Source organism: Anastrepha obliqua, chromosome 3 (assembly GCF_027943255.1).
Source record: "Anastrepha obliqua isolate idAnaObli1 chromosome 3, idAnaObli1_1.0, whole genome shotgun sequence".
In the NCBI taxonomy this organism is placed as follows: domain Eukaryota; kingdom Metazoa; phylum Arthropoda; class Insecta; order Diptera; family Tephritidae; genus Anastrepha; species Anastrepha obliqua.
In genome coordinates, this window is record NC_072894.1 from 47,362,185 (window position 1) to 47,385,623 (window position 23,439).

The window sequence follows — 23,439 nt, forward strand, 5'->3', positions numbered from 1 at the left end:
TGTTCGTTTGTAAGACGATTCATGGTAAATTATAGACCAAACTAAAGAAATTTGGCAGTGAAACAAAATATGAAACGTGCGTCAGCTGTTTAAACCAACTGTTTAAAAAGATAATAGCTAAAAAATCACCCTTTATATATTAAGGGCATCTATCTACAAGTACATTGCTTTGTGATACCTATATTTAGCTAAATCCATGTACAAATACATCACTTAGAGTTCAATGCGTTCAACCTGTAGGCTTTACAATTCCACACATAGTGCCCCATTATGTTCTTCTGCAACTTCTTGTTCGTCAACGTCTACTGACCGGTGACTTTGCTCCTGTTTTATTTTTCTTTAGTGCGTTCCAGTGCTGTCAAGCGTTTCAGTTACGTGATCAATTATTAGCCTTCACGCCCCGGCGGAGAACGAGTGGCCAATTTGCACACTTCTGAACAAGTTAGTACAATGGCTCCTTTCCTCATCGAATCTAGTTACACAGTTGCATGTATTGCTCGCTTCCTCAATCGCTCGTAAAATGTTTGGCTTAGCCTTACCGTCTACCTTCCAATTTAGTATATGGGCATAGGTACATGAGTACAAATGTATGTACAGTCAATGTCCATACAAGAGGACAATTGTCTTTTCCGTTACCAGAACCCGGTCGTCCATTCATTCAGCAATCCGTCATCCACACAATCTTCGTAGGGCTTGCCATATCCTGTTTTGAATAGAAATTCGTAGTCATTTTTTCTCCTCTGTATCATATTGTCTTCTTTTTTTCTTGCTCTATTGGCTCTTGATGTCACTATTCCGTTTCGTTCGAATTGGCATCCAATTGAGATGTCGCTGTCATTTTATTTTGCTGCTACAGTCAAAATCTTGGCTATATTGTGACTTGATGTTAAATTTCCAAATTCCAGTGTTGCTTCTGTTACACCATCAGCTCAGTCACCTTTCGTGTTGCATTTAATTTTAGTGCGATATGCCTATAGACATATAAATATATACTCGTATGTGTCCATCTGTCCGTGCGCTGATACCTCAATGAAATTCGGGGAAAAGTGGAAAAATAGGCGTAACGACTTGCACTTTTTGGTAAATGCGTATATCTCGATAATGACTTTATGAAACTCGTGCGTATTTGGTACAATATTGCTCTGGTATATATTAGATCTGACATAATTATTACTGAGATTAATTTAAAAAGAACTTCTACTTTTTTATGTTAAGATTAATTTTCATTCGTCCGCCTGATGTAATAAACAATAGCTCTCATTCTCTATGACCTTGGATGCTTCTAACAGCCAGCCCAAACAAAATTTTACTAAAATGAGCGCTGATATAAGAAGGTCGGTTCGGTCTGAATTTAACTTTTTTCACTTTTTATACGCGTGTGCCATAAAGTCTGTGTACACTTTACAAATAATTTTAAATTGATTAATTATTTATATATATTTTTTATTTATTTATTCTTCCATTACATTCTTAAGTTACAAAACTAAAAGAAAAGAAAGTCTGTGTACTGTTATTAAACATATGGAGAAGCTTTATAAATAATAAACAAAACCGGACTTCACTCAATCTATTTGACATTGAGTTTACTATGTAATTTCTCTGTTTCCTCAGTTGTAATTTTCGCCCATTCCTACTCCTCCGCATAACACTTCGCCGACTTCGACTTCGTTTTTCTAACAGATTCCCCACACACTCAAGAGGATTGAGATCGAGCGACTATGTAGGTGTTTTGAGCTTTTTTGGCCTATTAGCGGCAGTCTAATCACCTACCCTGCCAGAAAGCAAAATATATTTACGCAACCAACACAAACAAGGACAAAAAAAAAAAAAACACAAGAGCCAAATCTTAACGATCTCGGCACTATATTTAGGGTCATTACCTTTTTGGAACCAAAATGTTCTTGATAAGCAAAGATTTTCGGCACTCTGTTCCAAATTTACACAAAGCTTAAATTGTGGTTGTTAAGCTACTGTATTGGAAAATATTATCGTTTTTGAAATATTTAGACTATGTAAAGATAAATAGTGTAAGTTCGAAGAAAACAGCGGCATATTTGATAGTAAAGCACGCGCTTGATTTTATGACTCTGGCCGTCCTAAGTATTATGATAAAGAGTGGTTCCTGTCGGATTCATTAGTGCGAAATATTATTTTTTCTGAAAATTCAATGATTAAATTTATAAAGCAATGTAGCATAGCACTGAGAGTCGAGCGGAAGTCGTTACCAAATTTACGAATGTTATTTCGGCCCAAATTAGGCAAATTCTTGTGAAACATGGGGCCAGGCGTTGTCGTGAAGGAGTATGGTTTGACCATGCCGATCTAGTCTTTTCAGACGAATAGCCTCATTCATGCGATATAGATAGGCAATGTAGAGCTCCTTGTTCACCGCGACATTCTTTTCGAGCATTTCTCAGTGCACCAGGCTCCCGCAGTCCCACCAAATACATATCCTGATCTTCTTTGGATCAAGATCCGGCTTGACTTTCGTCTTTGACGTATCTCCTGGAGCCACCCACTCCTTTCTTTGCTTCATATGGATATATAGGCACCATTTTTCATCTCCCGTGGCACCATTTCTCATCTCCACGTGTTGTTCGAAGACGGTCGAGATGTTGAGAGTTACCTTCAACTCTTTGTTTGTTTCATTGAGCCCCTGAGGCACCAAGGCTCCCAATTTTTCGGTAAATCCCATTGAATGAAGGTGATTCAGAATTGTTTTATGATCATAGTTAATTTTTTCCGCCAATCGACGACCAATGATGGTTTGGCGACCGTTCTCCTTCAAATTCTTCATCGAATTCAGAAGACCCGCAGCGGGACTTGTCATCGACGTAAAACTCGCGCTGTAGACTCGCCCTGGAAAGCTTTTCCATGAACGCCGCAAATGTCCCGGGCTGCTTCGGCAAATTTCTGACCTCGATGAAAAGCAAAGAAGAGCAGGCACCGAAAATGTTGATTTTTGCCTCCTGGGTATTCCATTTCTAGGCCTCAAAACTAATAAAAAATTAAATAACTCAAAAATACAATTAACACATTTTTTTGGGGCAGAAAGAGTTCTATCGAATGAATACTTACCCTTTGCCAAACAGTAAACAAATCGTTGTAAAATAAAAGAAAATATGAAAGGGATATGAACCCACAACCCAATAGTATTTAACTACACAAACAAATTACGTTTTAATGCTCTGTCAATGCGTTCAACGACCGTCGTTTTCTTTGAAATTGCACTAGTTTTTAAGTACTTTTGCATACTCTAAAGATTTCAACACCATTTTTCAATACAGTTCTTTAATAACAACAAACAAAGAGCTTCTACTAAATAGTGTGACACTTTCAGCTTTGTGTAAATACTTTTGATACTTTGAATATACGTATATAATTGGCTTTTTACTGAGTATTTGGCTGAGCTCCTCTTATTTGTGGAGTGCGTCTTGATGCTGTTCCCCAAATGAAGCGACCTACACTTTTAAGCCGACTCCCAACGGCAAATGGTTTTTCATAAAAACTTTACCATAAACCTTTACATTAAACCATAAAAACCTGAAATACTCTCAGAGGCTTGCCATTGCCTACTGAGGGGCGACCGCTATTAGAAAACTCCTTTCTATCACTTAGTGTTTCATGTATGGAGATTTGAACCTGTGCACTTCCGTAGGGTAGTCACGTGGCAATCCATTCAGCTGAGGCAGCTATAACCTCCATATATTTTTAACCTAACTAATTAAATTGTAATAGTTTTATAGTGTTAATTATGGCCAAACTCAATTCCCTATCTAAATTTAACTTCGTAATTGACACTTTCTGAGATCAACTGTAAACTTCAATTGAACTGCATGCCTGTTTATTATGTTACATACCAGTTTGTGTATATTTATGTATGTGTAAGTGAACATACTATAATATACACTCTCGTATTACTGTACAAAAGTCAATTTGCAATTTAGCAAGTAAGTGCACTTAGATACATATCAAGCACAGTTCAGACCGCACTTATCAACCACTAATCGACTGAGTAGCAAGCAAAGTAACTGGTTGCAGAAATATCAAAGTTAGCCTTGGCATGTCTGTGTGACATTTCCACATATATCCAATGTTTCCTGCAAAGTTTAGATGCTGCAAATATAGAGGGTCGTAGTCCGTTGTATAGAACTTAAAAATAATACCAGTGAAAATGTTCTCAAATATAATTTTATATAGGTATACGTATCCTGGCGGCCGCCATAGCCGAATGGTGCACGACTACCATTCGGTAGTGTCCTGGTTTGAAAATTCGGAAATAAAACACCAAATTATTGAAAACGTTTTTTCTAAAAACGGAAGACCGACCGCAAGCAATTGCGCACACTCAGTGTATTTCTGCAATGAAAAAACTCCGCATAAGAAAACAAACCATCTGCCGTAGTGTGCCCATTGCCCGACACTTCGACCTAAATGACATATTAGAAGAAGTTAATACTAGTCGCATTGAATAGTACTATTATTTTTCCTACTACTATACAAATTTCAAAATATCTGCAACAGGAGTATTGTTAATTTCATTCAGATCCATTTGTTCTCGATGAGGAATGTCCAGCCTTGTCTTTGCCGAGGCAATACAGTTGCACAAGATATTCTCTGTGGTTTCATCATCCTTCAAATAGAGTATACAGTTTGTCTCATTCCCAGTTGAATTTTTGACAGGTGGTAATTTAAATAATAGTGACCTGTAATTTCTTCTGAAATCATGTTGGGCAGTACCCTATAGGTAATGCCCTGTAGGTAAAAGAACTTTTGGTCTTGACGGAGTTCTTGTGTGACTTCTTAATGGATCATTCTTTGAGTATTCTCCCAACTCCCAACCCTGAATTTAGCTTCTGCCGAAATGATATCACAGTACGGTTTTGGATAGTGAATATCTATGATACTATCGACGAGCTCATCAGAAGTTTCATTACCTTTTATTACAGAGTGACCCAAAACCCAACAAAGTACAATTTTATTAGTTGAACTAAGTTGGGTTTGGTTGCTAAGGCAACTGTACACTTGTTTCTAGTGAAGCGAGCCATTTTAATGCAGCTTAAGGAGAGAAATTTCAAAAAATCGAGTTTTGGTTTTTTTCGATATTTCGAAAGTATAGCATCTGAAGAATATACTGTGAAATTTTTATGCGGAAATACCCTATATTATAGGATCTAACGCCCATTAACTAGGTAGAGAGCGGTCCGCGCTCCTGTACCTCAAACTTTAAACTCATTTACATATCTCGAAACTACTTTCTTCGGTCTGGTGTTGTCAAAAAAAAAAATAAAATTATTCAACCGAATCGTCTGAAATTTTAATATGTTGTGCACAACATTAATGACTATCGCCCGTACGAGAATCATATTATTATTGCAATTTTTAGAGTGTTAAATTCAAAACCGCGCCTTTTTTCAAAAAAAAAAAATTTTCTATTTTAGTACGGGAAATAGCTGGAGTCATACTGGTTAATATTTTTTTGGGTTTTTGTGTTTCAGATAAATAGAAGAACCAAAATGGACAACACCGTCCAGGTTCAATTTTTCGGGAGGATCAAATTCAGAGCAATTTTTAAAATTAAAAAAAAACTTTTTTCAATTTTGTATGTAAATAAAGTATGGAAATAAAGCCTACAAAATTTAAATAAAAAGCCAAAAAAATTTAAATATCGTTTTTCATTTTTTTATTGTGAAAACAAAAATTTTAAGAAATACGCCCTAGACCACCGGGACTCCTTAACTGTATATAGAGTATATAGTTACGTGTGCACCCTTTCACAAGATTTATTCTCGCACAGCTTAAAATTGCTTGAATTTCAACCTAAAAGACAATAGGCCATTTGCCCATTGGTTCGACTCCAACTCTAGTATTTGTTTTCGAACTTTCTGTGAACTATTCGCGCCTACTGGGATCGGCACAAGGTCCTCCCAGTTCCCATTCGTCGCGTGCTGAGATTATGAATTCAGACCTATGGTTAAATATAGATTTTGGATTAGTGGGGGAGGCTTAGGTGACGATCTGTCTAATCATCATGGCAAATATCCAATGGATCATTTCAGAGTCAAGAGCGCATGTGAAAATATAGCATCTATAACAAATCTGATCTTAAAAAGACGATATGTGAAGAGTGGAACCAAATTAGTCAGGAATACACAAAAAAAAAATTGGTTGACTCCATGCCATCATGCCATGTCTTGAATCTGTAATTGATAATAAAGGAGACCCATGTGAGTATTAAATACCTTAAAATGTTAAGAAGTAGAAATTAATAGTTGTTCGTTTTGTATCATTTAAGCTGTGGCGTGAATTCTTAACATGTTTTTTGTTTTTTGTTTGTATTACAATTAAAGTTGAACACAGGTTTGTATTTTATGTTGAAAATTTACATACAGCAAAATAAATAAAATGTCTCTTTTTATCATTTCCGCAAAATATGAAGTATAGAACACTTAACAAAAAAAAAAAAATATATATATATATATGTATGTATGTATGTATGTATATAATTGGCTCTTGTGCCTGTGTTGCCTATTGGGCAAAACTCCTGCTCATATTTGTGTTGTGCGTCTTCGTGTTTTTACACAAATGGCGGACTCACAGTTTTACGCTATACGCATCTCGGAACGGCAGATGGTTTTTTAATAACAAGCTTTATCATGGCAGAAATGCACTCGGAGGTTTACCGTTATTTGGTAAACAAAAATACTTAATTGCAAAAAAATGTCCAGACATTAATCTAATCACGGCTGAAGTATTAAAACAACGGTCAAGGCGATTTCTACCAAAGCTACGGTATCGTTTTAATTAATTTCAAGTAATCGATTCGTATCAAATTTCTTCAAAATTTATGGCTGCTGGGTGACAATATTACCTAAGCCAGATAAAAATCTACACATTGGGCCCTCATATCAACCAATCTCTTTAATTTCAGATTTTAAAACATTTAAAAAAACCTATTTTACAATTCGATAAAAGTAGTACCGTGATACAGTTCCGTTTCGGGCATAACAATTCAGCACAAGTACCAGTATATAGGATGACATAGAAAATAAAAAAATATGTGTATGTAGAAAAAAAGTTGTGCTTAGCGGTATTCGCCGATAACGTCCTCATGTCACAAGCACAATCTAAAATAAAATATTACAAATAAAAGATAAAGAGTTTAACTAGTTTGGAAAATGAAATAAGAAAACGGAACAATGCCCACTGGACTACTAAAGCATTCACACTTCCCGAGCGTGTTACAACCACATTTCAAGCTAATTTGTCGACTTGTTATTCATGTTAGCTGGGTGTACACAATAGGGACACATTTTGACTTTACCAACAACCACCCGATCTGTGATGCGCTCAACACCAGCTGTTTTTGCCATTGCCAAGTTGGACGCTTTGAAAGGCAGCAAATGGTAAATGTTTCACTAAAAAGAATGAAAAAACTGTCATAATCGCCTATCGGCTAATTGTAGAAACGTATTTTCAAAGCGTTCCGAAATTCTGCTCTACCCCACCACATTACACTACCGTAGCCATTGAAAAGCCACCCCAGTTATCTTGCTACAAAATTTTATTTGCATGCTGCTGCAGTTGTCTATTTATATGGCCAGCAGCAATAACCAACATTGGCCTTTGGGATGTATTCAACAATGTCGGCATGAATATTATTTTTATCTTTGAAAAGCCTCGCAAAGATAACTGTTTTTAGGGTTTGCTGTTCACTTCTGGCCAACTAACAAGCAGAATATTACATGCATACCTGCCACATAGATATGGATATGCACACATCTATATATACACATATGTATGGATGTGGTATACAGTTTTACTACATATATGATTGATGCTAGTTTATATCGTAGTACTTTACTTGTTGTGTCCGCCTCCCCAGGGTGCACTCTTGTTCATATTTTAGTAGTTTATTACGGTGAATATGAATGTAGTAAAGACAACCATGAACACAACTTTCGAATTTAAAAATAAATGTTTGATGCAGTTTTCGGTGTCAGCCTTTGGAGCTACATGGACGCATCGCAAATAAGGCTGCTTGTTTGCATGTATGAGCATGAAGTGCATGCAACAGTTATAACGAAAGTTTGTATCTTACTGAAAGGATTTTAGCCAAAATCACTCTCTGAATTTCCATTAATAAACATTATATTGTATATGCATCAGAGAATGATATCAGTATTCAATGAAACTGCAAAAAAAGTAAATAACAAAAATGCATCAAAATATATCGATAAACATTTTCTGATATATCAAAGGCTTACATTCAATACCCTCAAGGTGTAGTTTTGACGAATATCTTCAAATTTTACTTTAAAAGTATACATGCAAAATGAATAGCAATAACATTTATTACGAGAGTAAAAACCTCTATTAACACAATTGCAACACGGCAAATATAGGCTGTGTAAGTTACAGGTGCAAGTATGTATGTACATCTGTATATACAGGGTTGGCCATATTAAACTGACCCATTGAGTAACCCTATAACTTTTTACTGTAATTTGAAATCTAAGGTTTACGTCAACAAGCCAAAGACACTAGGCGCACTTAAGGCCAATATCCGACGGGAAATAGCCGCCATATCGGCCGAGACGCTGGTCAAAACTATGGAAAACGCCGAAAAACGGGCACATTACGCTATACGAGCTAAGGGCGACCACTTGCGCGATATCATATTCAAAAAGTGATGTAAACGAATCTCCTTGAACTAAATTAAATGTTTTTCACAATGAAACACAAAAAAATGTTTCTTTTTCCATATTTTTTTAATAATCACATGGGTCAGTTTAAGATGGCCAACCCTGTACATATCCAAATACGTGCTAAGGGCGACCACTTGCGCGATATCATATTCAAAAAGTGATGTAAACGAATCTCCTTGAACTAAATTAAATGTTTTTCACAATGAAACACAAAAAAATTTTTCTTTTTCCATATTTTTTTAATAATCACATGGGTCAGTTTAAGATGGCCAACCCTGTATATGTACCGAATGATTGTGTACAAATGTTATCCCCTTCCGGTATGATTTAATAATGAAAAAAAGTGCATGAAATAACCATTTTAAAAAAACTTGTTTCATTTTATAATTCTTACGTATTCTTAATTAATATTCAGTTTTACATATTGATAAATGACATTAAAAACGGTAAAATTAAGAAAAACTCATTGCAAAACTTTAATAAGGTATATATAGTTAATAGTCTTCAAGCGTTTTTCCTTTACAGAAACATATATTGACCGATGCTTACATTAACTTTTTAGACTGAAGTCTTACAGATTAACAACAATTCGATCGTGATTTGTGCTAAGAAATTTTGACGGTAAACAATGTGTGATAGGGGTTCTGTGCTATTTCCACAAGTAAAAAGATGTTGCCAAATTCAGTACAATAGAAATTTTAAACTAAATTAATTGTCATATTCAACAATATGCATGACAAGTGTAGCTCGTCATTGTGCGATATGTCATGAAAAGCCAATGAGGAGCCAGACTCGTCATTTTACCGGAAGGGGTTAATAATATAAAAAGATACAACTTTTTTATTTATTTTTGAATTGCATTTCGCAGATGGGGTATTGAATATAAGCTGGCGAAATAGTTCAAAGTGTTTACTATTTATTACTAATGAGTAGAATTTTGGAAACCCAATCGAAAGCTTAAACTAACAGGTTACAGCTTCACTGGAAAAAGCTATAATATCTACTATAAACGGATGGAAGGTAATCTCAGAACATGTAAAAAACTAAACTAAAAATAGTTCACCGGATGTGACGGCTGTTGAGGTGGAAGCCACTGACGGAGTCAGCATAACTTTTCCCTCTATATACATGGCACATGATAGACCAACACCGCCTGAGGAGGCTCGTAAGTTTGTGAATGAATACTCAAGCAAAACACTGCTTCTCGGATGCGATGTCAATGCGAGGCACGCGTTATGGGGAAGCTTCGGAACAAACGATTATGATTTCATAATTAATACTAAATTGTCCGTATGTAACACTCCCACTTTCACCTTTTCAAGTACGGAGTACCTCAGGGGATGGGTGAAGTGATCGATGTTACTCTATTGTCTGAAAACTGCTCAGTAAGGTTAGACAATTGAAGGGTCTTCAAAAAAAGGTATTTTTCGATTCACAGCTGGAGCTTCTACGATCTGGATCCTAATGTCTACTGTTACCGCATAGAAATTCTCTAAGAATCAACTGGAATAGGTTAAAAAACGTAGTAAATTAATGGATAGGAGGGATTCCCATCCACCAAATCACTCTCATCGAAAACTTTGAGAGTAGGGTTATAACACTGGCGAAGGCATTTAGTAGGGCCTACAAAACGACATGCCCCATAAAATTTACCAAAACAACTCACCTCCCATGGTGGAGCAGTGAGCTCTCAAAACTAAAGGAAAAATCTAGATCAACATTTAACCTCAGCTATTCGACAGGAAATTGGGAATTGTACAGAGAGAGTCGGAGACAGACAGACAGACATTTTCCGGGGCGCAGCCCACACGAAAGAGGGAGGGAAAATATCAGGCGGAGCCAATATAATCCAGAGCTTCTTGCAAAAGAAATAATTGCAAAGGAGAAAGTTGCATGGGCAATTAAATTTTTCCACCTTTTAAATCTCCGGGGCCAGATGGGATCATTCCAAAGATGTTATAGGAAACCTTGGACTGTATGCTACCATGGCTAAAGGAAATTTTTAAATCGTGTATAATCTTACGTTATATGCCAGATGGTTGAAAACTATTCAAGGTTGTCTTCATTCCAAACATAGGTAGGAGGGGATATGAATCAGCGAAGGACTATAGGCCAATCAGTCTTTCGCCTTTCCTGTTAAAATCCTTTGAAAGACTTTTGGATATACATCTCAGAAGCTCTTTGGACAGCTCTGGTATAACAACTGCTCAACATGCGTACCTTAAAGGCAAATCTACGGAAACAGCCCTTCACGAGGTAATCCGAAAAATAGAGGGCTCTCTAGAGAACAAACATTACACTATGGCGGCATTCTTGGATATAGAAGACGAAACTTAGAGGTGGATAATTGCATCAGTAATTGGTCATCTCTATGCTAGAAACCAGGATCATCAAAACTAATAGGGGTAATATCAACATAATCAAGAAGGTCTTCAGGGGTACTCCACAGGGGTACTCCACAGGGGGACACCTGGAGACCTTCTATTGTCTCCACTTCTCTGGTTATGCGTTATTAGCAAAATCTTAACAAAACTTAATAGAGGTGGGGTAAAAGCGGTGGCGTACGCTGATGTTGTGGTGCTAATGATGTCAGGACTGTGTTCCAATACGATCAGTGAAACCATCCAAAGGGCATTAGGCGAGCTTACCTCTTGAGTTCCAGGATGTGGCCTAAGTTTAAACCCGCGAAAAAACAACTTTTTTTTACAAGGTACCAACTTTTACCCTACCATTAACGGACAAACTCTTTCACTTTCACCCAGTGCGACGTACTTAGGGGTAATTCTAGACATAAACGTCGCTGGAAATTAAACGTCGAAGAACGGCTAAGGAAAGTAGAAAATGCTTTGTATGCGTTCGCGTATAATTGGAAGAAGGTCTTCAACCTAAGCATACATTATGGTTGTATATATAAGGCAGTTATACGATCAATTTTATCGTATGGTTTGGTAGTCTGGTGGAAAGCTCGAGGGAGAGATTACAATATCAAATTAGTAGGCAGCATACAAAGATCAGCCTGTGCAATAACGATCGGTGCATTATTGCGTCTATTATTGCGACAAACTCAGTTAACCGCGGAGAGCACTGACTACATCGCCCCGACGGTAACATTCAATAGGAATTTTGCCACTCTCTTTCCATCTAAGGAGGAATGGAATAAAGGATTCTTACTAGACAACTTCAACACAACAGTCTATACAGACGGCTCTAAAATGGATTGTGGTGGGCATCTAATATATATTCTTATAAACTTAAAATTGAAAAATCTGTGTGTCTCCTTAATAACAGTAGTGTCTTCCAGACAGAAGTACTTGCAATTGAGGAAGCTTGTAGGCTACTAATCACGTATTTCTCGCTATTCTTTCGTATAACCAAACTGCAATCCAGGCACTGGATTCGGCTTCAACCATATGAAACTCGTTTACTAATCGCTTAATTAATTTTAACCTTCAGTAGGCACAGCAGGGGGTAAGTCACACCACAGAATGTTTGATGAGTTGTAGTTTGTTAATCTCTAAAATCTGAAAATACTATATACATTTAGCTGTATTTTAGCTACGCCGATTTTACTCTTCGCGTACATCCAATAAGTCCTCAGTAGTTGGTGCGCACCGAATTTATGCAGATCTAAAAAAGTGATTGGGTGAAACTTACCTCAGTATGAACTTCGCATTATTTTTTTGTATATACATACATAATCGCATAGACAAATCACATATGTAAGTTTAATACTTATTGTAATATACTTAATTCTTATTGCGTGAAACCCCAAAGAAAGAAATTTCGAAGTTACTCTCAATTATTCCATTTAACAAATTGCATAATAATATTTTATAAACCTCAAAAACTTCATTTGTTTTTTAAATTGAAAAATTGTATACTAAGAACCACTTAGTACACTTCCTCACAAGTGTTCCTTTCTTTGTTATTCAGTTATAGGTTTCCATTCCAAGCAGGAAGTAATCAGCAAACTGTTTGTTTCATTGCACCTTTTAGAAAACCATTAAAATGTCATAACAAACACACAAAAGTCAAACCACAAATTGCAATGTAAAATGTTTCTAAATTGAATTACAGTGGCAAAGCATTCTAATTAAAAAGCAAATACATTTTCTAACAATACCGAAAGAAGAAGCATGTACAGTTAGTAAGTGAAGTACAGAAGAACATATGTTGAGCATTTGTTTGTCGTTGGTTATAAGTTGCTGTGGAATTCCTTCGTATGCCGATGTAGATCTAAAGCAATTGAATGAGTTGTGGCTTCAATGTTTTGTGATAATCAAATGGATAATAATTATATAGCATTCAGCCTTTATAGCCTCAAAAATGTGCATACATACATACATACAATAAAATGTATAAATGACCACATGTAAATTAAGATTTGAATACCTGTTACTTACATACATAGGTATGCACGGATGATTAGTTGGTTTAATTGTTTATCTAAATATATCGGGTGTTTTTCCAGCTACATGAGAACTTTCGATAACTATAGTTTGATAACTGTGAATGGCAAACTGGGTTAGTATTTCTGTTCAGTAAGGTTTGGCTAGTCTTCATGAAATGCTTAACGCCAATACAAAGTTTCAAAATTGTAGAAATTTACTTTGAAAAAAAAAAAAAAAACAAATCTGTTCGAGAAGCTCATTGATCACTTGCCATACAGCGCGCTTAACAATCGATTTATTGCAAAATCAATTTGATTACAACTTTCTTTCCAGAAGTGATCCCGTTCAACGACTCCCTCGTTCGTGCGATTTAACACCTCTGGATTACTTCTTATCGGGCTATGGTGAGCCACAAGTTTACGAGTATGCCGATAAACCAGCAACTCTAAAATCATTTTAAGACAATATTCAAGCCACCATTGATGCCGAAAAGTAGTCAAAAATTGGACTGACCAAATGGACAACGTAATTCGTAGTCGCGACAGAAATATGCCGGATATCATATTCCACAAATAAATGCCATGAACCTATCTACCAGATTATAATAAAAGAAATGCATTCTAACAAGATTTCTGTTTGTATTATCATTTTAAGCTCTAAGGCTCTTAGAAAAACACCCGATACATACATGCATATGTATGTTTAACAAAAACTGGTTGTGATAGTAGCCGGTTAGGAGGATATGACACTTGTTTTAGAGTTTAGCAAATTTATCAAACCACATGTAAAATACTTTTTATTACTTTACTTCACATTTATGTATGTATAAATTCCTTAATACATATTTGCACACATAGGCTTAATAACAAACAAATATTTTAATCACTGCTTGTTTGTGGTTACAGATATGCAAAGTGATAAATTAAACTTTCAAATGAGCACACAAACATATATAAAGAGTCTTTCAAAAGTGACGTCTAGATGTCAGTAATAACATTTGTCAAGTAGATGGATGTACAACTTTATAGGATAACACCACGCGCTGAAATTATTGCATTTACTACATTTTACATGTTTTATTTTGAAACAACATCTAGGCGCGTCTTTTGAAATGCCCTTTATTAAAAGACCGCCTTACTAACCCACTGAGTAGTTATGTACATAGTTACCCCAGTATTCCAAATCCTTATTCGTTGCTTTGGAATTAAGTGTTCAAAGGAGTATTTAGTGCATGATTGCATTTACTTATATATCATGCATCTACATACGCTTGAAATGGTTTTCCTACTAGTAGATTCAAACAAATTCCGCTTTCAACTAGATGCAATAAACTATGCACTAATGAACTGCAAAGAGCATTACTCTCCAGATTAGAATAATGCGAATGTTAATAAATTTTATAAGGTTTTGCTCAGTGATGTCCGCTACAACTTTTTATACGAAAAGGTACGAATTTTTTACAAAATCTAGCATAAAAGGAGCTTTAAAAATATATTTTTTACTAGTAGTATATAATCACTTACTAAGCAAGGATGCTTTAACTAAAGGACAAAGGGAGTGTATGAGTATTTATTTCACACACCCGTAGCCAACTGACTTGGAGTGTGACTATCATTCGGAAGTGCACAGATTCGAGTCCCCGTACATGAAATATCACATGACAGAAAAAGTTTTAAAGTGTGTGTCTGCTGTGAAAAAGCTCCTCATAAAAAATTATTTGCCGTTTCGAGTCGGCTTAAATTTGTAAACTCCTCAATTTGTTGAAAAATATCAACACGCACAGCACAAATTGGAGGAGGAACTCGGTTAAATACCAAGTAGTATAGGAAGTAAGTGTCAATTATATAGGTATCAAATGAGACTTTTTTCAATTTCAAACGTTTATTAATAAAAAATGGTTACAAATTTAGTCTTCAAAATAATAGCCATCGCTAGCGACACATTTTTCCCATTTCTGAGGCAATTTGTGGATGCCGCGCCAAAAAAATTGGCCGTCTTTGGACGCAAACCAATCATCAAGCCATTTTTTGGCCTCTTCGTGAGAAATGAAGCGCTGCTCGGAAAGTGCGTGGCCCATCTATGCAAAGAAATGATAATCGGAAGACGCCAAGTCTGGTGAGTAAGCCGCATGCACCAGCGGTTCCCAATCGTACGTTTCCACCACTTTCCGGGTCGCTCTTGTTCGATCTGGCGGTGCATTGTCACATAGTCAGCTCATGCGGCACCCATCTTCCGACCTTTAAAATCATGCCCATGTCTTTCAAACGTTTGAAAATGGTTTTTTGTATCACTCCCAACTGCTATGCCATCATTTCTTGCGTTTGACCATCATCTTCATCCAACAATGCTTGCAATTCGGCGTCCTCAAACTTTTTTGGTGGACGGCCACGGTCCTCATTCTCCACGCTAAAATCACCACTTCGGAATTTTTCAAAGCACCTGAAGCACTGTGCTCTACTTAGAGGATGTCCAACATAAGCTTCTATAAGCATTTGATGAGCTTGAGAAGCGTTTTTCTTCAATTGATAACAGAAAATCAATGATGCCCGCAAATCGTAGTTTGAAGACACGAAATTTGACATTTTTAAGAGCGACAAAAATGCATTGTTGTATGAAACGTAACAAACAATGAACTGAATATTATTGAAAGATGACAGACGAAAAAACAAGACATTTGGGAAGGTTTAAAAATACTCCTAGCGACATCTATGGACTAATAGCTGAAAGTCTCATTTCATAGGTATATATACTCGTATAAGTATATATATACATGTATGTACGTATATAAATTTTTGGAAACCAATTTTTTTTGGTCTTTTTGAAAAATATTCTCCTTCATATTTTTTTTCTTGCTATGTATTTAAGACAATCCCTTCTGTAGCTTAAGTGAGCACAATATACTTTTAGTTTTACTTCTGTCCGGTACTGCCCCTGCATTGTTTGACTACAGGTATTGCTAGTAGGGAACATTTTCGAGAAGTGTGTGTTAACTTTTATTTGCTTGGGGCATTTTTATATTTTCTTTCATTTTACAGCGATTTGTTTGCTATTTGGCAAAGGGTAAGTATGTAATATGTGTGAATATATTCGGCAGAACTCTTCCAGCTCTACAAAACTGTGTTAGTTGTATTTTTGAGTTATTTAATTTTTTATTAATTTTGAGGTTTGGAAATGGAACACTCATAAAGCGAAAATCAACATTTTCGACTTCTGCTCTTCTTTGCTTTTCATCGAGGTCAAAAATCTGCCGCAGCAGCCGAACAGCCCGGAACATTTGCGACGTGTATAGAGAAGGTGCCGTAGGCAAGTCTACAGCACGAGAATGGTTTGCAAAGTTCAAAAATGGTGACTTTGACGTCGATGACACGCCCCGCAGTGGAAGGTTTTGTAAACTCGATGAAGAGCGTCTCAAATATGTATCTTTTGAAAGAGAACGGTCGTCAAACTATCGTGGAAAAAATGAACTGCCATCATAAAACGATTTTCAAACACCTTCATTCAATGGGATCTACCGAAAAATTGGGAGACTGGGTCCTCACGAGCTCAACGAAAAAAACAAATAAAGTCGCCTTCAAATTTTTTCTCAGCTGTTCAGCATCTTGCCCGCCGTTGGGCAATACGCGGTCATAAACAGTCCTTCTTGTACCGAATCGTGACGGAAGATGACAAATTGTGGCTATACATCAATATAAAGCAAAGAAAGGATGGGGTGGCTTCAGGAGATACGTCAAGGTCGAAAGTCAAGCCGGATATTTATCCAAAGAAGATCATAATATGTGTTTGGTCGGACTGGGAGGACATGGTGTACTGGGAAATACTCGAAAATTTTGCCATGATCAACAAAGAGCTCTATATTGCTGAAAATACCTGATGGATATGGTAAAACTTCTTCACGACAACACCTGGCCCCATGTTGCACAAGTCGCCAATGCCGCACTCCAAGAGCTCGCATGAGAGGTTCTTCAGTATCCGCCGTATTCTCCGGATCTTGCACCGACAGATTATAATCTTTTCCGCCCTATGTGTTACCAAGGGCGTTACCTTCGATAAAAAAGGGGTCCTTTAAGACTAGCTTAACAACTTTTTCGACACCAGACCAGTCGATTTTTGGCGGTGCGGCGAGATGTGGGAAGAGGTTGTAAACAGAAACGGCGAATATACATATATACGGTTGTTCATTAGGTGCGCTTCAACTTTTTTCCGATAGGGAGGGCGAACGACGCCATATTTTTTTATTTTTCGCTTGTCATTTGTAAACTTCATTAGTATACATTTCATCATGGAACGCTACACACTTGAGCAACGATTTTATGAAAATAATCGTTCTGTTGCTGCTACTTTAAGAGCATTACGGCCATTTTACGGTCCATTTAACAAGCCGTCCCGTTTTGGGGTTATGTGAAGTCATTGGTCTACAGTAACAAGCCGGCGACGATTTGTGAGCTCAAAGCCAATATTGAACGCGAAATTGCTGGAATTTCGGCCGATTTATGCAAAAGAGTGGTCGAAAATTGGGTTCAACGATTGGACTTCGTAAAACGTGCACACGGTGGTCATGCAAAAGAAATCGAATTTCATACTTAAATGTATATGTTCAAAATCGATAATAAAAAAAAATTAGTTAAAAAAGTCAAACCGTTTGTGTTTTATTCAAAAAAGTTCAAAAGTTGAAGCGCTCTTACTGAAAAACGCTATAATTGATTAACTTATTGATATAATTATTGTTTTATGTTAAAATAAAAGTCCTCGGTAAAAGCGCTACCAATTTATTCCCTAACCGGATAGTCATGGGCAATGCTTTCGCTCGTAAACATTTTAAAGTTTATATACGCATGCGCTGTGGATACATATACACATACAATCATACTATTGGTCTCACGCATAAAATATGTAAATAAACTGTACAGTTTTACTTAAACTCGTGTGACTGCAGTCGTAGCTATAAATTTTAAACACTTAATTTCCGTTAGAATATAGAACGGCAAGGGACTGTTACTCCATTCCTCTCTCGCCAGTTTTACATTCTGTCGGGTGCTCACATTCATTGCAATATTTCTTGTATCTTTTCCTTTCGCTCCACCGACTCTCCTTTGCATAGTTGTTTTGCTCTTTGCCTTTTCGCTTTGCAGCTTGTTCAAAAATCACATTTTTCACATAAGTTAAGACAAACGCAGTTTTCCATGTGCACCTACGAGTATGTATTTTCATCGCGCGTGTATTTTTTTCCTAGAAGCATAAATTCCGAAACATTTTACTCATTCGCCACCGCACCTTATCGACACAAGCACAAACAGTTTACCTCACAAGAAAATTTGCGTAAGAATTTGGAACGGCAATGAAGCAACGAACTTTGCTTGTGTGTGTATTTGCACAAATGTGTAGATACATACAGGGACGGAGTATTTAACTGACAGTGTAGGCAATTCTGGACCCCACACATCCAGAAAGAGTCGCATGTGCCGAGAAAAAAAAATACTTTTGAAAATGTGTCATTGAGTAAAACGTTACCTATAGATTTGTATCCTCGATGACAATTCTTTTGCTTTTTTTATCTTATTATGCAATGTAATATTTCAAAATACTGTAGTAAATGGTAAAGAGACCCCGACATTGTTAATACGGTTCTGTGTATGTGTTAACGGTGCTTATTTATTTTCCCCATTATTGCGTAAAACTGCTTAGAAGTCGTTTAACACACACTTATCAACAGATCTTAGTACTTTCCTGATACATCTATTTAACACTCACAAAACGAAAAAAAAAAACATCCAAACTTTCCATATTTTTGTCTTTTTTGTCTGATTTTGCTTACTTCTTTGTACAGGATGGTCCATCTAATGTTTTGAATTTAATTTAAGACGGAAGCATGAATATTTTTCAACTGTTAGTTTTTATTGGAAGGAGTTAATCTTGTCATAAGGCATGCAACACAATTCCATTACAATTTTCGCCACTGTTTGACTATCCTACATATTATCCAAATTTTCCTATCCTGTTATCCTGTTTCCTATAATGTATCCAATTTTTCAGTAAAACCAACTACTTGGATTTAATGTTTTAACTTTTGCATAAATTATCCTTAATATTGCCCTTAAAAAATAGTCGAATACAACCAAATCGCAGCTTTTAGGTAGCTAATTAACATCATCGCTTCGGTTGGTTATTCGATTTTCGACAACAGCGCGCGAAATATCGATTAAAGATAGTTATGTTTCAAGTGGCGTTGTCCCGTTCAAACCATTTGTCATTTACATATGTATGCGCTCCTATTCAACAAAGGTTAGCGTAGCATACATTACGCGGTCATGCGCGCGATCACTCAATGGGTCCCTCGATGTGTATGCATTGGCAATTTTCGACCCCAATATGTTTGTCAACTTAGACGCCGAGGCCGGAATGATTGTTTAGGTGAAACATGCGTTTTCAGTAAAAATGCTTATCGCCAACCAAGTATTTTTCTTCAAGTAAAAACTGACGCATTTTGCCAATGCTCAACTATAAACTAAATAAAATTATCAAATCACGTATTTTGTTTAAGCTATTAAAAGGTAGCTAAAACTCAGAATGCTAGATAAACAACCCTATATTTTATATACATATTTTTGTGCTCAATAAATTCAAGCTTTTACGCTTCCATGTAGTCGCTTTCATTTTATTTGCTGCTATTTTATTTAATTTCATTTTACTCACACTTTATTCATACTTTCACTCTTTTACTTTTGCTTATATCTTGAGTTGATATTTTTTGGGCTTTACTTTCGCTTTTTCACTTCAATTACATGTTGAAGTTTAATGACTTTCGCTTTTTGTTTTGTAGAATTTTTTGTAGTGCTGTGCTTTGCTACTTAAGTAATTTCTTATTTTCTGTATCAAAGTGTGCACATTTACAGAAAATTAAATTAGGTTTTTATTCAAATTCAAAAAGTTGCCCCAAACCAAGTAAACTACTTTTTATAAAAGTGCCTCATTTATTTTTATTTTCGCTCTCCCTTTCGCTTATTTTGCAGATTACGTTTGCGTTGGCCCTTTTAATTTTGGTTATTCCTGTTAAAAGCAAAGAAGTTGGCAGAAACGTTAAGAGAATTCAATTTAAATGAAATTGAGAATTGCCTTTAGATGACATTGAAATTCGTCAGCCTTTGACGTTTGCTCTTTAGCGAGCGCGCAATTTTTGGTTGAGGTTCTCGCCATTCGTATTTTTTGCAGATTGTTTTTTAATTGTAATCATTTCATTTCATTTCATTTCTACTTGAGAATAAAAACTACAATAGTAGTTGAGTGATTAAGATGAAGGAAATGAATAATGAATGAACTGAATATTGTCAAAATGCCAGTCAAGGAGGCATTGCGTCAGAGAAACTAATGCGTAATTTTTTAAACATTTTTTTTTTCAATAAGACGCAAATGTAACACTATGAAAATTTATTTAATGAACTGAGTCGCTTTCGTTTTCATCCGGCAGCACAATACTATTGTCAATTTCAATGAATTTTGAAAATTGAAAAAATGCATTTGCATTTAATTTTCATTGAAATATTTCGAATACAAGTATAAAAGCAAGTCAAAAGACTCATGTGACTGTAAAGTATATTTTATAAATTTGAGTGAAACTTGGAAGAAAATATATTATTATGTGCCTGACTATAGTGAAGATGCCGAAGACCCTTTGAAAGCAAGTAATTGCAAACCTATTATTTCCATAATATTGGGAGTAATAAAGGATGTTCATTAATAATAGTGATTTTTTCTTTCACCAATTAAGTACATAGAGTCTTTGACGCCTCATTTTGTCCAAATTCTTTTTGTATTATTACAGTTCAGACTATCATCCCATCTCATCTTGGCTGAAGTGGCAATGCCTCTTGTACCACGCAGTTTGTAGGTTGAGAGGGAGGCGTGTGGTAGTGCCCTGGGTGAAATCACGCCATGGTGTCTCTGACCGTGTGCGGAATAGCGCCTTCTTGCTGAAACCAAGTCTTTATATTTAAGGATGGAAGTTCATTATTTGCAGAAATATACAAATGTGATACTCTCGGTTGAAAAGAAATTAGTTAAACAAGATAGTTTTAATTACGACTGGCATGATTTGAAAAGTTCCAAGTGTTTTCCGACCAAAAGAAACTTTAAAGATGGTTCTTTGGTGGCTTGGGCTTTCAGTGACAATAACAGGACACCCATATGAGAAATTTCTAGACTTATGAACCTTGAAGACTGCGTTAATTAATTCGGCAATGTCTTGATTAACTTTATGGAAGACCTGCCAAACACTAACATTCCATTAGATATCAGCAAGGTAACACCGCCCAGCATACGACACGCGCCATCAAAGTTGCCTTCAGGAGAAACAATTTAAGGCCACGGCGCTCCTCCGGTTTAAACCTGCTGAAGAATATTTGCAGTAAATCTTTTCGTCGACTGTATGCTGGAAGGCCTAAGTTTCAGACGGTAAAAGAGCTACGGAACGCTTGAAAGAGCTCGAGTCGCCTTTCAAAGTTTTAAAATGTCGTTGCATCGATGCCAAACCGATTTTTAAAGTGACATATATATCTAGAAGTCTTGCTCACATATTACACTTACACACATTTTCCACGGATTTTTCGGATTTTTTTTTTTTTTTTTTTTTTTTTTTGTTTTTGAAAGCAGTGCCTTTAAAGGATTTTCGTATTTAAATAAAAGCAAAAAAAAAAATAGTATTGCCAATTTTTTTTGAGTTTCAATTATAGCTTTTTTATTTGTTTGAATTTTAATACATACTGGCACAGAATGTAAAAAAAATTATCCGATTTAGTGTTTATATTTAAAAGTTGTCAAACAAAAATAAGGTTCTTTTCGCGAAGTGCATATAGGATTCACAAGTGCACTCGACATTTTTAGATTATACGAATTATGCCAGGTTCTAAACAGGTAGTATTTGGAATCGATGTTTTGTTAAGCTGAACTATGTGCTGAGTCTATTCGATTACATTATCCTTAGAATCTGATGCCTTTTCAGGTAGTTAGAAAGATGTGACGTAGGAAACATAAGTTCAAAATTTTTCAAATAACCGTTTTTAATTGTTGAACTAGGTTAAAATTTCATTACCAATGGACAAATATATTTTTGGTTATTTGGCCGAGCTCCTCCTCCATTTTGTGATTGTATTGATGTTTTTCCACAAATGGAGGGACCTACAGTCTTAAGCCGCACGGCAGATGTTTTTTATGAGGACCTTTTTCGAGTCAGAAATGAAATACACTCGGAGGTTCGATCTTTAACTGAGTATGCAAATCATTGCAATGCCTCAAGGGAGTATCCGCTCGCTACACTACATAAGAATTTTACAAGCATACAAGAATACAACAGGACTTTGTTCGTATCCTCCTAAATGAGATTGTCAATATAGGCGCAATGGTACCAATCGAAACTGTCGAGTTTAACATCAGTTTATCGATTGTCTTTGAACTTATCGATTGGTGCCAGTTGAACAGGCAATGCCGAAACCTACTTTCTATTATATCATAGTGAAAAAGCTGTGATCTTGTTCTGTGCTACTGCAATATTTATATCTTGCTTTTGGGCTTTCACATATCGTTGGCAAAGTTCCCAACAAAAGTAATTGCCAATCATCGATTATTTCTTCGATTATGTGCTTCAGGGTTTAATGGGCGCTTTATTTTGGATAAACGAAAGCAACTCAGCCGTTTAGAGTGTCATTCACTTGACCATTTCGTCGGCAGGCATCACCATTGGAACGGCTTATGGCGCTAGTATGCTACGCTTACTAGCAGAGTTTCAGTGTAGATGTACCTCTTGCCGCACCAATGAAAACCGTGGACGATTTACTAAATCGTGGAATTGCTGTTAGCAGCGCTGAGATTTCTTTTCTTCAGAAATCATTAGAATTCACTAAATACTTTGAAAAGTTTACTCTAATCGATGATTTTTATGAATTTCAATCGATGCGGGATTCACTGAATCCACGTTATGCACTTACGGTCACTGACATGTGGGCAATCTACGATGAGCGACAAAAGTATTTCTCCAGACCATTCTTTCATCTTTCAGATATTTGTTTTGGTAAAAGTCATCCGATGATTTTGATGTTACCCGAGAACTCTCGTCACCAGGAACGCTTAAATGTTTTTATATTACGACTACATGAAGTTGGATTGAAAGGCCGCTGGTGGCGTAATACTTTTTTGGAATTTTTAGTGATGGATTTTATTTACTTAGAAGATGAGAATAAGCAGCCCGGTTTCGAGCCAATGGAATTGGAGGACTTGCGTATTGTGCTGATAGCAATGAGTGCATTGATTACTTTAAGCATTTTTTGTTTTGTGTTGGAAGTGTTTTGGAAAAG

General features: G+C 36.2%; 1 protein-coding gene across 2 annotated transcripts in view; it reads right to left on the reverse strand.

Moving 5' to 3' along the window:
• Positions 1 to 5,915: 5,915 nt before the first annotated feature.
• LOC129242339 (connectin-like) overlaps positions 5,916 to 23,439 on the reverse strand; it is a 194,964-nt gene continuing 177,440 nt past the window's right edge. For both annotated transcript variants that reach the window (XM_054878928.1, XM_054878927.1), the window contains exon 4: positions 5,916 to 5,968. In XM_054878928.1, coding sequence (XP_054734903.1) covers positions 5,955 to 5,968 — 14 coding nt within the window. In that variant the 3' untranslated portion in view covers positions 5,916 to 5,954. The remainder of the gene's footprint in view (positions 5,969 to 23,439) is intronic.